At 44.4% G+C, this 14300-nt stretch overlaps 1 protein-coding gene across 1 annotated transcript in view; it reads left to right on the top strand.

The window, feature by feature from the left end:
* Positions 1-13909, top strand: part of LOC130390974 (basic proline-rich protein-like) — a gene marked incomplete at its 5' end in the record, with an annotated part of 16243 nt that extends 2334 nt beyond the window's left edge. The window contains one exon of the mRNA XM_056601156.1: positions 13777-13909. Within this exon, the coding sequence (XP_056457131.1) occupies positions 13777-13909 (133 nt within the window). The remainder of the gene's footprint in view (positions 1-13776) is intronic.
* Positions 13910-14300: the final 391 nt, after the last annotated feature.

Below are 14300 nucleotides of genomic sequence, written 5' to 3' on the forward strand. Positions count from 1 at the left end.
CCCTTTTGCCTTGTTCTTTCAGAGATCTCCCCTGAACTCCAGAAATTAGCTATTATCTCTCTCGGGACGTCAGATAACGGTACATACATCATAGAGTTCAATGAGAGAGGTACGAAAGCTTGTCAGGCGTAGCAACAGTAGTTAAGGGGGGCGGGGCTAAGCGAAGGGTGAATTAGAGACGTTGAAGCGACAAATGAGGGAGGTGAAGTCAGCCTACATGCACGTAGTTGACTCTAGTGTCCTGCAGCTGGAGGAGGAAGAGTCTGAGGAAGACTTGCTGGAGGAGTCTGATGGTGACGATAGCGATGAAGACGAAGACTTCTAACCATCCAGCATGTACTCAAGTCATCAGTTATTGTTGTTAGACACGGACACAGGTTGCAAGAGGACAGGGAGACGGTAAAAGAGAACAGGGAGACAGGGTGCAAAGGGACAGGGAGAAAGAGGACAGGGTGCAAGGGGACAGGGTGCAAGGGGACAGGGTGCAAGGGTACAGGGGGACAGGGTGCAAGAGGACAGGGTACAGGGGGAAAGGGTGCCTTGTTATGTAAAGGTAATCTTTGTAAATAATTTATTTTCAAAAATATTTGGTGTATCATGTTTGAAGTGAAATACTTTCATTGCATGACAATATGCCAGATGGGACACAGAAAGCAATCCTAAAGGAATCCCATTTTGCTGCAGTTCAATGTTGCCGCTGTATACAGCATTATGTAAAAAGGTCAATGTATTTCTCAAACCTCGCTAAGATCTGGCTACTTGCTTTCAGGTCATCTGGTAAACTCATCACTTATTGTAATGTAATATACCATGGAATGATATTTTTGTACCTATACACAGGATTGATTTAACCCTTGTGCTATAATCCAAGATGAGCTTTCACAGAGGCATAATTCAGAAATTAGAATGATAATGAATCCCTGAAAATTAATAACATCTTTCATAAATAAACAGGGGGGGGGGGGGTAAACACGTTTGTTTATAGGGGGGGGGGGGGGGGGGGATATTGAGTAGAGTGGTGGAGGGATGACGTATGTTGTCCAAACCGGAAGTGTTCCAATACCCGTACTGTCCGTACTAACCAGCCAAAATTTGAGTACGCAGTACGTTCCAATTCAGATCCGGGCGAAAAGAAGTATACTTCAAGGACCCGGTTGCCGTACTCGAAACGGGCTAATCGTGAAGTGTGGATCGAAGGACACTCCCCGTACTCAACGGAAGCCATCTTAGCTACGTAGCGGAAGAGGCGGAGCCAGGCTGAGCCAAAGTCGGCGCATTTTCCACATAGCCTGCATTAATAGTCATTTTGTAGTTTTTATAGCTGCTAGGCATAAAGGGTTCACGGTTCAAAGCGGGATGTTTATTGCGGAGGAGGAGCCACGGCGGCAGTCGTGATCGTCATTTCCGGTAAGTGCACCACAGAGTACTCGATTTGGAACAGCACTCACATCTGAAAAATTAGCGTACTCAAGTGAGTACGGATAGTGCAGATAGTGTACTTCCTTTAAGTATATTCATGGAAGTACGGGTATTGGAACACGGCACCGTACTTCCATGAGTGTACTTAAAGGAAGTATACTATACTGTACTATCTGAGTACGGATAGTGTGAGCCAGGCGCGTCGTTAGCAATTGAAAACATCCGGGGCTTTAGCCCGGGGGGGAGCACCATCCTGACTCCTGCGTGCTACGGTATCTTAATTAAATAATTAATTAATTAATTAATTAATGTATCGTATAATTTTTTTACGGCAGAGATCCGGGGCTGATCCCAAAAGATCCGGGGCTATAGCCCCGAATGCCCAGGTCTAACGACACGCCTGGTGTGAGCGCTGTTCCAAATCGAGTACTCCGTGGTGCACTAACCGGAAATTACGATCACGACTGCCGCCGCGGCTCCTCCCCCGCAATAAACATCCCGCTTTGAACGGTGAACTCTTTACTAGTTTACGCCTAGCAGCTATAAAAAGCTATATAAACTACAAAATGACTCTATTAATGCAGGCTATGTGGAAAATGCGCATACTTTGGCTCAGCCTGAATCCGCCTCTTCCACTACGGGACTCTCTAAATCGACGCCACTGCGACCTGGGCGGGACTTTACGTCCTACGTCATTTGCTATGGGTTTGCATGTGTGCGCGTAGCCGTTTGTCTCAGGGATCTGTGCACGAACTCCCTTGCACTACAGATTACGAGCGTCAGTGTCGTACGCGATGGAGGGTGGGTGACATTCCTACAGTCTGTGATGATAGGCTATATTTCTACAAATGACTTACTATTACTAGCGATTAACATGACGAAACAACACGAACTAAGCTAATATTAGACTATAGCCATACCAGCTAACCCTAACTATTTCTATTAAACTCTGAACCATTTTGCAACCGGCAACTGTGTGTTGGTGCGTCTTATTGCTTCCCACGTCTGCGTCTGCGTCTGCGTCTGCATCTTTCCCACTCCTGGCTAATAGTTTCAGCTTTTGTACTGTATATCAGAAATGATCACCCTGTACCACACTGCTGACTTGTTGATGTTTTGTGAGCACTCACGCATTTCTCTAGGTATCTCAGGTTTCCTACTGGAGTCATCAAAACTTTGGACTTTGTTATTGTAAGAAATATTTCTTCATCATAAACTACAAGTTACGCAAAATGGCATACAAACATCCAGTCCAATATGAAAGAAAAAAGTTAGCTTCATTAAGGAATCGAACCCCTTATCCCCGCGTTAATGAGTTGTAATCTGACCACTAACCCATCAGGTCTTAGTACATGCGATTCAACAGTTAACCACTTGACAATCTTTAAACTTCGGTTGCCTAGAAATTGTAAAGACAGTGATCCGTCACTCGCAATGTGTGTGCAGTCCAAAATGAAAGAAAAAACCTTGCATCACTAGGGAATCGAACCCCCAATCATCAGTTGGTCGTTGGTAACTGTAAACAAAAAGATCGCATTTTGTTTAACTGCTAACTAACAAACGGGTTTATGCGTTCACTGAACAAAGATTATGGAAATAAAAGACCACTTTTCCATCAGAAAAATCATCAGAACCGTTTTTACCAACCCATAGACACTAAAGCCAAAACCTTTCTCACATGCACACCCATCGCAAGTGACGGCTATGCGCACACATGCACACCCATAGCGAGTGACGGCTATGCGCACACATGCACACCCATAGCGAGTGACGTAGGACGTAAAGTCCCGCCCAGGTCGAAGTGGCGTCGATTTAGAGAGTCCCCTTCCACTACGTAGCTAAGATGGCTGCCATTGAGTACGGAAAGTGTCCTTCGATCCACACTTCACGATTATCCAGTTTTTAGTACGACATCCGGGTCCTTGAAGTATACTACTTTTCGCCGGATCTGAATTGGAAAAAAAATTGACTAGTAAGTACGGATAGGGGGATAGTACGGATAGTATAATTATTATTATACTTTATTATTATTATTATTATTATTATTATTATATAATTCCTTTAAGTATACTCATGGAAATGGTATTGGAACACGGCACCGGAAGTGAGCGTCGCCCTGGGTTCCCTTGACAACAAGCCAACGGTCTTTCCATTGGATTTTGTATTATTGCAGAAAATAAGCTTTGTGGCAAACACAAGTTTATGATACTCACACGCAGGGCCGTCGGACTGGGGGGGGGTGGACAGGCTTGGGGGGGGGGGCCCAAGGCGGAGGGGGGCCCATCGGAATGTAAAATTAAAAAATATATATATTGTGTCGACCACGGGTGTGGACGCCATGTTCCGGAGCCGCGGGGGATTCTGGGATTTGGGGTTGTCAGTTGACAATTGGGTCTTTTGTTAACTTGTTTTGTTGTTAGGTTTAAGTGGGGTGAATGGGTTCGGGATGTTATGGGGTTGTGTGTTGTTCTATTAACATCTTCATTGTTCATGTGTTCATTGTTGTTGACACCGTCACCGAGAGTGAGGTGTCCATTGTTCATGTCAGCTGTTACGTCACGTGTCAGCTGTAAGTCTCGTTCAATAAAACCAACTCTCGTTGTCGAACGTTCAATAAAAACGAACTCTCGTTGTCGAGCGTGTCCCCCCCTCAAGAAACGTGTCCCCCCCCCCCCCCTCAAACAACGTGTTCCCCCCCCCTACAAACGTGTCCCCCCCCCCCTCAACAAACGTGTGTCCCCCCCTTGTCTCCCCCCCCCTCCCCGGTCACCAACAGTCTACCTCCCCCCCCCCCCCCCCTCAACAATCGTGTCCACATTCTGGCGCGAAACCCATGAAACCCAAACCCCGAAACCCGCCTCCACAGCGGTACACGTGGATACTGTAGGTATAACACGCTGTTTTTACGTTGAAATGCGACGTATCCAGTGTTCATGGAAACGTACACCGTCAATGTTTTTTCTTGGCGACTGGGTTGTGTTTTTAGAGTGTTTAAGATGTTTTTTAATATGCCCTGAATTCTGATTTGTAGCTGTGGAACACTGCCGACTATATCTGAATGTCATCCAGTGTTTTGGTGAAATAAATGAATCAAATAAGAGCAAAGTATTGCATATTTATTACATTATTAAATGTAAGTATTAAAACAAAACTTCTTGGCCTTGTTTATTTTGTCTGAAATAGAATGGCTAAAATGTTCACTGTGAGAGAAAAACACTCATATCTTTACATTATAAAGATTCTTAACCTTTAATAACAAAGAACCACCTTTTCAGCGTCCCTAGGGGTCATCTCATGGCTTAAAAACATCCAAATCCTTGTGTCTTAAACACAGTGTACATGTCTAGGAGTGGTAATTTCAATGTGTTTGAACATGTGTGAGAAGGTGAAATCCTTCCCCTTCTCAGTCTTGCATTAGAGAAATTATTATTATATTGTGTGTGTATATATATAGAATTGGGATGTGGGAAATTGGGCTTCCGCCACGGTAGGGGGCAGTGTGGTAAGGGAAGCTCAGGATCAGGGAATAGCCCAGGGGGTGTTGATAAAAACAGCTGTTTTGTAAATATCTTAGGTTGTGCACCAGGGGGGTATACCACAAACCTTGCTGAACATACCCAGGCTTTCTTGGGAAAACCTGGCTCGACAGAGCCGCAACTCGCAATCAGAGTTAAATGGTACCACGAAGCTCATTTTAGATTCAATTAGTTGAACCAGGTTTTCCGCTTTAGGTTCAGCGCGTTCACTTGAAAGGGGCGTTTTTTGCGTCATTTTTCTCACCTTTACGCTAGATCAAGCAGTCTTTATACGTTTAAGTGAAAAGATTCTGCATATTGTCTGTAAAATAACTATGCCAAATGCAGAATTGTTCGCAATTAATCCAAATAGAATGATGATGATTTAAAAATGTATAAGCAACGTCCATCCTGCCTTATTCTATCATTTAGGGAATTCACTTTAAATACACCCTATGTAAGAAATGTATAGCATGTTTTCAACCGCTGAGAGGTAGCGTTTGTAGCGTAGTGGATTAGTATAAGGCCACGTTTATACGTAGCAGGGTATTTATAGAAACGAATATTTCCCCCCCTCCGTTTTCAAAAATAACATTGTGCACACAACATCGTTTTCAAAAAAGTTGTCGTTTACATCAAAACGGATAAATACGCCGTTGGGACATTATAACTATGCCAAACCTATGGGCGGCAGTGTAGGGAGAAGGATAAAGCCATGCAAGCCAATCAGAATCCTCAGAATCAACAACAACGAATAACACGAGCGTCTTCCTGTAACAAACAAACTGTAAACATAAGGCGCTCATATGACGTTGCATATAAGCATTTCCTGGCGCATAATGTGACGTTTCAGAACCTAAAACCCCGTTTCTACCCGTTGACACGACAACACGTAACCGGCGTTTTCAGAAATCTCCACTTTGGCCGGAGTTTTTAGAAATGATCGTTTTCTGTGACAAAAACGGCGTTTTCGTGTAAATGAGAGGCCAAACCGTGTGAAAATATCTGCGTTTTCCCTTCGTGTAAACGGGGCCTAAGACCCGAACGCCAGCGACCGGGGTTCAAATTCGCCGGTCGATCATCATGCATTTTACCCCCATAGATGTGGTGCCAGCACGGCCTTGAAAATATGGGATCAAGTTCGAAATAAGCACAAAAATATAATTCCATAAGCTTTAGTGAATAAGTATTCCATATGCATTAGAATTGGGACTTTTTAAGCTTCACATAAATTCGCGTCACTTGGGAGTCGAACCCCCCTCGCAAAAATTCAAGACTGACGCGCTACCTCCACTCTAGCATTCTGTCACGGAGACACAATGCGCAACAGTAAGCATTGCCTACATAAGGTCCAAAAGGATCAAATAACGAACACCCTCTGATGAGAATCTGTATCTCTCATGAAGAACCCCAATTTCGTTGTTTGCACAATGACAATAAAGTCTGAAATCTGAATATCGTCAGACAATGCCAAGGGATCGGTTCTGTCCCGTAAAACCCTCTGTCTCCGGAGAGACGCCTGTACGAGAAGTGCACCGAGGTCCACGGGAACACCCACAAATGGTGACGCCATTGTCAGAGGAGGCACTAGGAAGCTGCGCACGCCGATTTAAGTAGCCGATCTCCGGCTTGACTAAGCTGAAAAACTGCTCCCGACCAGGTTTGGTTGCGAGCATAAGTCACCATGGTGATACAGCGACGCTAAAAGAGATCGACTTTCGTGGTACAACTAACCCAGGCTTGGAGCTCAACATACCTCGCTAACCCTCTAAGCGAGCTTCGTGGTACAGGCCCAAGGTCTGGGTATATATGTATTTGGTGATTGTTTATTTAGTGTCATGTTTATTTTGTATTCACACAATGTCTGGCCCATACGGCCTTGATTGGTCCACTTCATTTCCCTATTTAAGGGCTGCCTCCTTTGGTGTTTGGGGGCTGAAAGTGGTGCTGGCTTGATGGGAGGCCAGTACAAGAGAGAAAATAAAGCTTCACTTTTCTTCCTGAGACAATTGCCCTCGTTTTTGCCCACACTTTCTGAATCTGGTTGGCCGTATCCCAGATACGTGGGGCGACCACGCCGGTCCCTCACAACATGTATTTGCCATTGGGAATGGAGAGTCATCCAGGAACTCTATTCTTGGTGATGGTTCCAATTCAGATGGGGGAAGTGAATTCAGTCCAGTTGCGAACATCAAAACTTCCTCCACAGACACGGCAGCCTCACCTCCTGCAAAGAAAAAATGTTCAGCACCATGGCAATGTGTTTTCTCAACTAGTTAGGAAAAATATGAGTGATTTACAAACCTTCACAGTCAAGGAGTTAGTCCGCCCAGTAGCTCAAAGTGTTACTTTATTTAAGTCTCCTGTTGCTCCGTGGTGGACTGAGTTCAGGTTTGAAGAGTCTCTCAGGTTCCAGAGCAGTCCGCCCCTTTTCAAAGTGGGTAAGAACAGGGGACAACAAAGCAGGGTGAAGCTGTAGTGAACAACTGAAGGGCTGAAAGACCATCTCTGAATCTAAAGAGTGAACACAAACATTGGTTCATTTTGGTGTAGTGGCAATCACATTTAAATTACCTAAAGAAAACTATTAAATATTCTCTAAAATTAACATCCACTTAAACAAATATCATTTTGAATTTTTTTTGTGTTGATCTAAAGAATCCCATGTCTTGCTTTGCACATAGCAAGACTGGAATGACGCAGAGGGCAGGGTGGCTTGAGCACTTTTAGACAGGCACAAGACAGGGAAAGGAGAGACAGACATCAATTTGCTACTTTTACAAAAAATATTTAAAGGTCCCATGACATGAAAATCTCACTTTATGAGGTTTTCTAACATAAATATGAGTTCCCCTAGCCTGCCTATGGTCCCCCAGTGGCTAAAACTTGCGTTTGGTGTAAAACGAGCACTAGCTGTTCTGCTCACCTTTGAAAAAACGGAGGCTCAAGTGCGCTGATTTGGAATGTCTGTATTTAGGTCACCAAGAATCTCAGCTCCTCCCCTTACTCTGCCTGGCCCGCCCAGAGACGTTGGCCCCCGATGAGACTCGACCGTGCGAGCGCCACATGTGTGTGTGTGAATACACACACTGTAACGCAAGTGTTTCTTGTCGGTTCTTTGACGTGTCTTGTATTTCCACAACGAGACTGTTGTGGGGGTTATCTGAGCCATGGTTGAGAAGGAATTGGGGGAAAGGAACTTTGGCTTTGACTCGCTGAAGTACATGAACTGCGACATGCCGCCGGTTGCCGCGAGTCACCATCGCCCGGCAGCGGAACCCGACAAAGTCGTTTGTGATTCATAATATCGTCTGGAGGCGCACACAGCTTTTGGCCGTAATAATATGTATTAAATGATATAGATTTCTATGTATTATATGATATTATTTAGATATAGAGCTCCAGGACTGTAACGCAAGTTTTGTACACTTCCTTGTTATTTGGATAACCGTTCTGCTTTTTTTTTTTTTTTTTTGTCCGAGGTGTTATGGCGCATAACACGTCGGACTCTCGTCTCTGGTATTTCTACAACGAGACACGTATTGGGAGTTATCTCAGCCAAGGTTGAGAATGAATTGGGGGGAAGGAACATTGGCTTCGACTCCCTCAAGAACATGAACCACGACATGGAGGAGAAAGGGTTTGTTGGCGGCGAATGTCTCCCGCTTGAGCCCCGCTGAGGGACCACCGCCGGAGGCGGAGGTGCCTAAGCGCTGCCCGGCAACGATCCCTATCTCCTCCTTGTCGCAGTTCCGTCTAATTCACATTGATGAGGACGTTGAAGAACCAGGAACGTCGGAGAACCCAACGCGGTCGTTTGAGATTCATAATATCGGCTCACACAGCTTTTGGCCGTGATAATATATATTATATGATATAGATATCTATGTAGGCTATATGATAATATTTAGATATAGAGCTCCAGGACTCCCGTGTGTTCTAGAATATTTACAGAACACGGCTAAAGGCTGTGTGCGCCTCGCCATTGCGATACATCCACTGTAAACAGAGCGAATGGTACCGTGGCTGCAAGCTGCTCAGGGCCACACCCCCACCCTCCTCCTTGACCCGCCTCGCTCCTTCTCATTTGCATTATAGCTGCAGACACCAAAACAGCGCATTTGGGGGAAGCTCAATGTGCGACTGGCTCGGAGTAGCTGTAACTCTGCACCACGGCTGAATTTCGGGAACGTCTTTGAATACTGTGTTAGTTGCCCACTAATACCTATATTAAAGAATACATAAAATAGCATGTCATGGGACCTTTAAACGATTATTTAAAGGAAAAACTGGAATGGCACAGGCAATAGCTCAGTTAGTGTGTTGGTTAGTTGGTGTGTGTAAACTCTTCAACTGCAACCAACTCCTCATCCTCTTCCTCAACACATGGTTTCTACAGGTCTGTGTATTTACTGTTGAACAATTAACATTTGCATGTTAAAACCTCTTAACATAATTTTTTTTCTTTTCTGTGTCATCAATGAATTAAATACTTTTTTTTTGGTTAGTTTTACCTGTCGCAGTCATGACTGGAATAGTTTTACGTGGCCCCAGATCCTCACCATCAGATATTACTATCTGAAAAACAAATTAAAATGTCTTAAACAACACAACATTGAGAGCAAGAAACATAGCTGGAAACAGGCTGTCACAGTCTGCCTTGATACCTGTCTAGATTGAATTGTTCTTGAATTCCCAGGAGCGTCTCTGAAAACAATACAATTAACATAATTATTACCTTCATGTATATATGGAGTTTAGAGAGAATTCAGAGGTTGGGGATGATACTTTCTACTTCATGTTCACCAGAGCAAACGCTCTCAGCCAATCACATCACACACAACCTATAGATAATTACTTATTTTGTAAAGATGATGCGTTTGGGTGTACTTTTTTTTTTGGGTTCAAACAGAGGGAAAGCATACAATTATCAACAATTTAAAATAGCTTATATTGTTCCCTTACCACATACAGTATATCAATGGTGAAAGATTGAGTGAGGCTGTAATGCTAACTTACAAATAATCTAAACAAACCTTGGTTCTTCTAAAATATTGACCAGAACATGAATTTAATGCTTCAATACTCAAATAGATATCCAATGACTAAATCAATAAATAAATAAATGATAAATGATAAATCAAAAAAAAAAATTTGATTTAAAAAATGAACATACCACAGTGTCAGCCCGATTGGATTGAGCCGTGCTCCTGGATGTGATCATAATTTTTGAATCTGAGGTATCAGTCTGGGGTATCATCCACTGTGGAAAAAACAAAAGAATCAACACAATGTTAAAGGTCCCATGGCATGAAGATCTCACTTCATGAGTTTTTCTAACATTAATGAGTTCCCCTAGCCTGCCTATGGTTCCCCAGTGGGTAAAACTTGCGTTCGGTGTAAAACGAGCACTAGGGATTCTGCTCGCCTCTGAACAAACGGAGGCTCAAGCGCGCTGATTTGGAATGTGGTCCCATATGTCCTCATAAAGGATCAAAGCTCCTCTGTTGTACCTGTAGGTTTGTTTCCTTGAGAGATGGGTTCGTCTGAGTTCATGTTTCTTTTGGCCCGGTCGTAGGGTCGGCCAGCATGGCGGCCGACTTTCGACCAGTGCTGGCCACGTTGTCTTTAAATGAAGCATCGTGCTTCAACATTGGGAATACAACACAGGCATCACATGCAGTATCTGGAACCCCAACGGTTCCCCCTAACCCTGCGCCCTACTGAAGGTGAAACCTTCAGCTCCACCACAACCTCCACCACCTCGAACTCCACCACCACCACCACCACCACCACCTCCACCACCTCCAACTCCACCTCCACCACCACCTCTACCACCTCCGACTCCACCACCACCAGCAGCACCACCACCTCCTAAACCACCACCACCTCCTCCATCCCCTCCAACTCCACCTCCACCACCAGGTTCTCCATCACCTCCAACTCCACCACCTCCAACTCCACTACCACCACTACCAGCACCAGCAGCACCACCTCCACCACCTCCAACTCCACCCCCATCAGCACCACCAGCACCTCCAACTCCACCACCACCTCAAACACCTCCAACTCCACCATCACCAACACCACTATCACCTCCTCCACCACCTCCAACACCTTCAACTCTACCTCCACCGCTACCACCACCTCCACTAACTCCATAACCATCACCCCCACCTCCAACTCCACCACCCCCACAACCATCAACAGTTCAGCCCTGCTCAGCGGCCCCATGTGGGCCTCACGCCACTGGGCTCCAGCTCTTCAGGTGAGTCACGGTGAGCCGTCTGTCAGTCTAGCCCGCGGCCTCCTGGGTAATTAAAGGACAAACTCTCCGGGTGTTTACGCTAAACAGCTTCGGGCCTCTGGGAAACTGACTCAGCAGCGGGAAGCCTGCGATCCGCCCACCTCCCTGCTGAGTCAGGAGTCTCTCTCCTGGACGGAGATGCATACTCCCATGATGCATTGCTTTCCCTCAGATACTTGCCCTTAAAGGCATATTGTACGGGATCCAGTAATATGCACTTTTTAATATGTTGTTGAAATTGTTTTTTACATCCTGACAGCAATAAATAACTTATGGGCAATGAAAAAGAAGCGAAAAAGAAACTAATTCTGTATCTGCTATAAACCTGTTAAAATGCTTACCATCGGAGACACTGTGCCCGAATCTAAAGAACCAATCACAAGCCTGTGCGTTCTCTCCCCTCTATGTACGAGCCTGAGCCGGCCTGAGCGCTTTCACGGAGGGCAAAGAAAGCGTTGTTGTCATAGTAGTTCATGACAGTGGACTAGACCTAGTGAGCCGACAACGTTTACACAATGGAAGAGAAACAACTGAAGTTACCACTGCCACCGTTACTTGCCCCGGTTCATCCTTTTTAAAAAGGCAAGAAAAAGAAAGACAGAAACTGAAAAGGCAACAACAAAAAAAAAGTTGGAGACTCCTCGAGGAAAAACGAGAATAAATATTGGATTAGATTTTCAGCGATGGCGACAGCTGAGGGAGTTGAATGGCCTGAAAAGTGACGCAATGGTTGCCGTTGAAGTAAGCCGTAAGCAGCAGCAGCGCTCGTGCACGGCTCTGTGTCGAGGGGTGGGGGCAGGGAGTCCTGAAGGGTGGGGGAGGAGTTAAACGGAACTCTGAAGAGAAGCTAATTTCAAATCATGCTAGCTCTCTCACATCGTACAGTATAGCTTTAACTCATGCCTCGACCAAACCTAGCTCTGACTTACAAACGCAACCGCAATTTTTACGGGATTTCAAAATGATATGCCTCATCTTATCGAGCACATCCTTAATCAGAGACCTGAACCTTCACTTCGCTAACTTGATGGGAATAATCAGCACAATCCTATGGATATGCAAACTAAATAGCATTACTTGGTTGGAATATAAGTCTTGTTGTAGTTTTTCCCTGTAGTTTTCTGTGGACCTGCTGCAACACCTGGGACCCCCATGCAGCCTGAATGCAAATTTACAAAACCTACTATGGCTCCGCCCAGGCCCGGCTCTGGGCATAGGCAGTATAGGCGAATGCTACGGGCGCCTCCATCCGCCGGGGGCGCCGAAAATATGTTTTAATTTTTTTCTTTTTCTTTTTTTATAATTTTTTTTTTTTTTTTAATACTGTATTCATCCAACTTTAACTTCAATGTTTATATTTCTTAATACCAGTAGTTATGTCGAAATAAATATTAGACAACATAACATAACATGCAAAGAGCGCCCTAGTTTCCACTTCCTCCGCGCCCCCCCCCCCCTCTACCTATTTGCACATCACAGCTACCTATTGCATATCAAAGCTACCTGTTTTGTACATCACAATGTCAAAGAAAGCTAAACCCTCTGGCGCCCAGGGGAGGAAAAGAAAAAGAGAAGAGGAGGAAAAACGGGGGAAAGACAGAGGTACAGTAACTTTAATTTGTTTATCTTTAATGTAGGCCTTAATGTGTGGTTTTATTATTTGGTAAATATAAATTGTCCGCCGGCGCCAACAGGCCCCGACAACGGGGCGCGTTGCCAAGCAACCGGCGCGTAAATTGTACCGGCCTGCCGCCTACATCATCCATAGTAATCCATTCCAAACCTGCCTGGCAACAGACCATCGCACGTCGAATGACGTGGGAAGGTTCTTGAACATTCGCAAACTCGTTCATTGAGCGCGACAATACAGATAACACTTATTTTACAAATTACATTTATTAGCGTTCCTAACTTTATATCTGTATTGTATTGCATTGTATTTATCTATTTCCCTACACAGTAATAGCTACATGTTGAAGCACTTTGAGATTCTTGAATATAAAGTGCACTATAAATAAAATGTATTATTATTATTATTATTATTATTATGTTATGGGGATAACGTCAATAATAATAATAAAAAACATTTACCAGTTAGTAAATGCCTGCTCACCTATCTATCCATCTATCCATCCATCCATCCATCCATCCATCTATAATCTATTCTCTAAATTAAATTAAGGAAATTAAATTAACACAAGCTAGCTAGACTATGATACACATTAAACACTCGAAATTCGATTAAACAATTAAATGCAATACAAATATAAAGTAAAAACAAGTGTTATCTAGCGATCCGTTATCTGTATTATATTATTTCGTCTTCGGCAACATGAGCGCGATTGAAACCTGCCTGGCAACGGACAACCCCTTACGTATACTCTTCTCTCTCCAGATGCACTTTTGAATTTTTTTGGGACACCTCCTCAAAAGCACCACCCAGAGATGAAGCAGCATCAAGCGCTCCTTCAACCTCCACCACAGCACCACCCAGAGATGAAGCAGCATCAAGCGCTCCTTCAACCTCCTCCACAGCACCTCCCAGAGAAGCAGCATCAAGCGCTCCTTCAACCTCTTCCACAGCACTTCCCAGAGAAGCAGCATCATCAAGTGTGCCTCTCCCATCCAATTCAGCACACAAAGAATCAGGAAAGGCTTCACCAATTGACCCTGCTGACTGGCCATCCCTTCTTAATGATAAGGACAGAACAGAGTTTGTTCACAGAGGACCATATCCAATTAAAAGCACTTACACATTTCCAAAACAAAAAGACGGGAGAAGGTGTCGGCATGAGTATTTCCAAAGAATCTTAGTCAATGGAGAAAAAATCAAAAGAAGTTGGCTAATGTACTCAAAAAAGAACGATAGCTTGCACTGCTTCTGCTGCCAATTGTTTTCTCGGAAAGACTACAAATTAAATAGTAAAGGACTACAGGACTGGAAAAATGCAAGCCATTTGCTCAAGGTCCACGAGGACAGCCAGGAGCACACTGCCCACATGGCAACATGGAAGGATCTGGAGGTGCGTCTTGCAAAGGGGCTAACCATAGACAAGCAA

The sequence above is a fragment of the Gadus chalcogrammus genome, chromosome 10 (assembly GCF_026213295.1).
Source record: "Gadus chalcogrammus isolate NIFS_2021 chromosome 10, NIFS_Gcha_1.0, whole genome shotgun sequence".
Lineage (NCBI taxonomy): Eukaryota > Metazoa > Chordata > Actinopteri > Gadiformes > Gadidae > Gadus > Gadus chalcogrammus.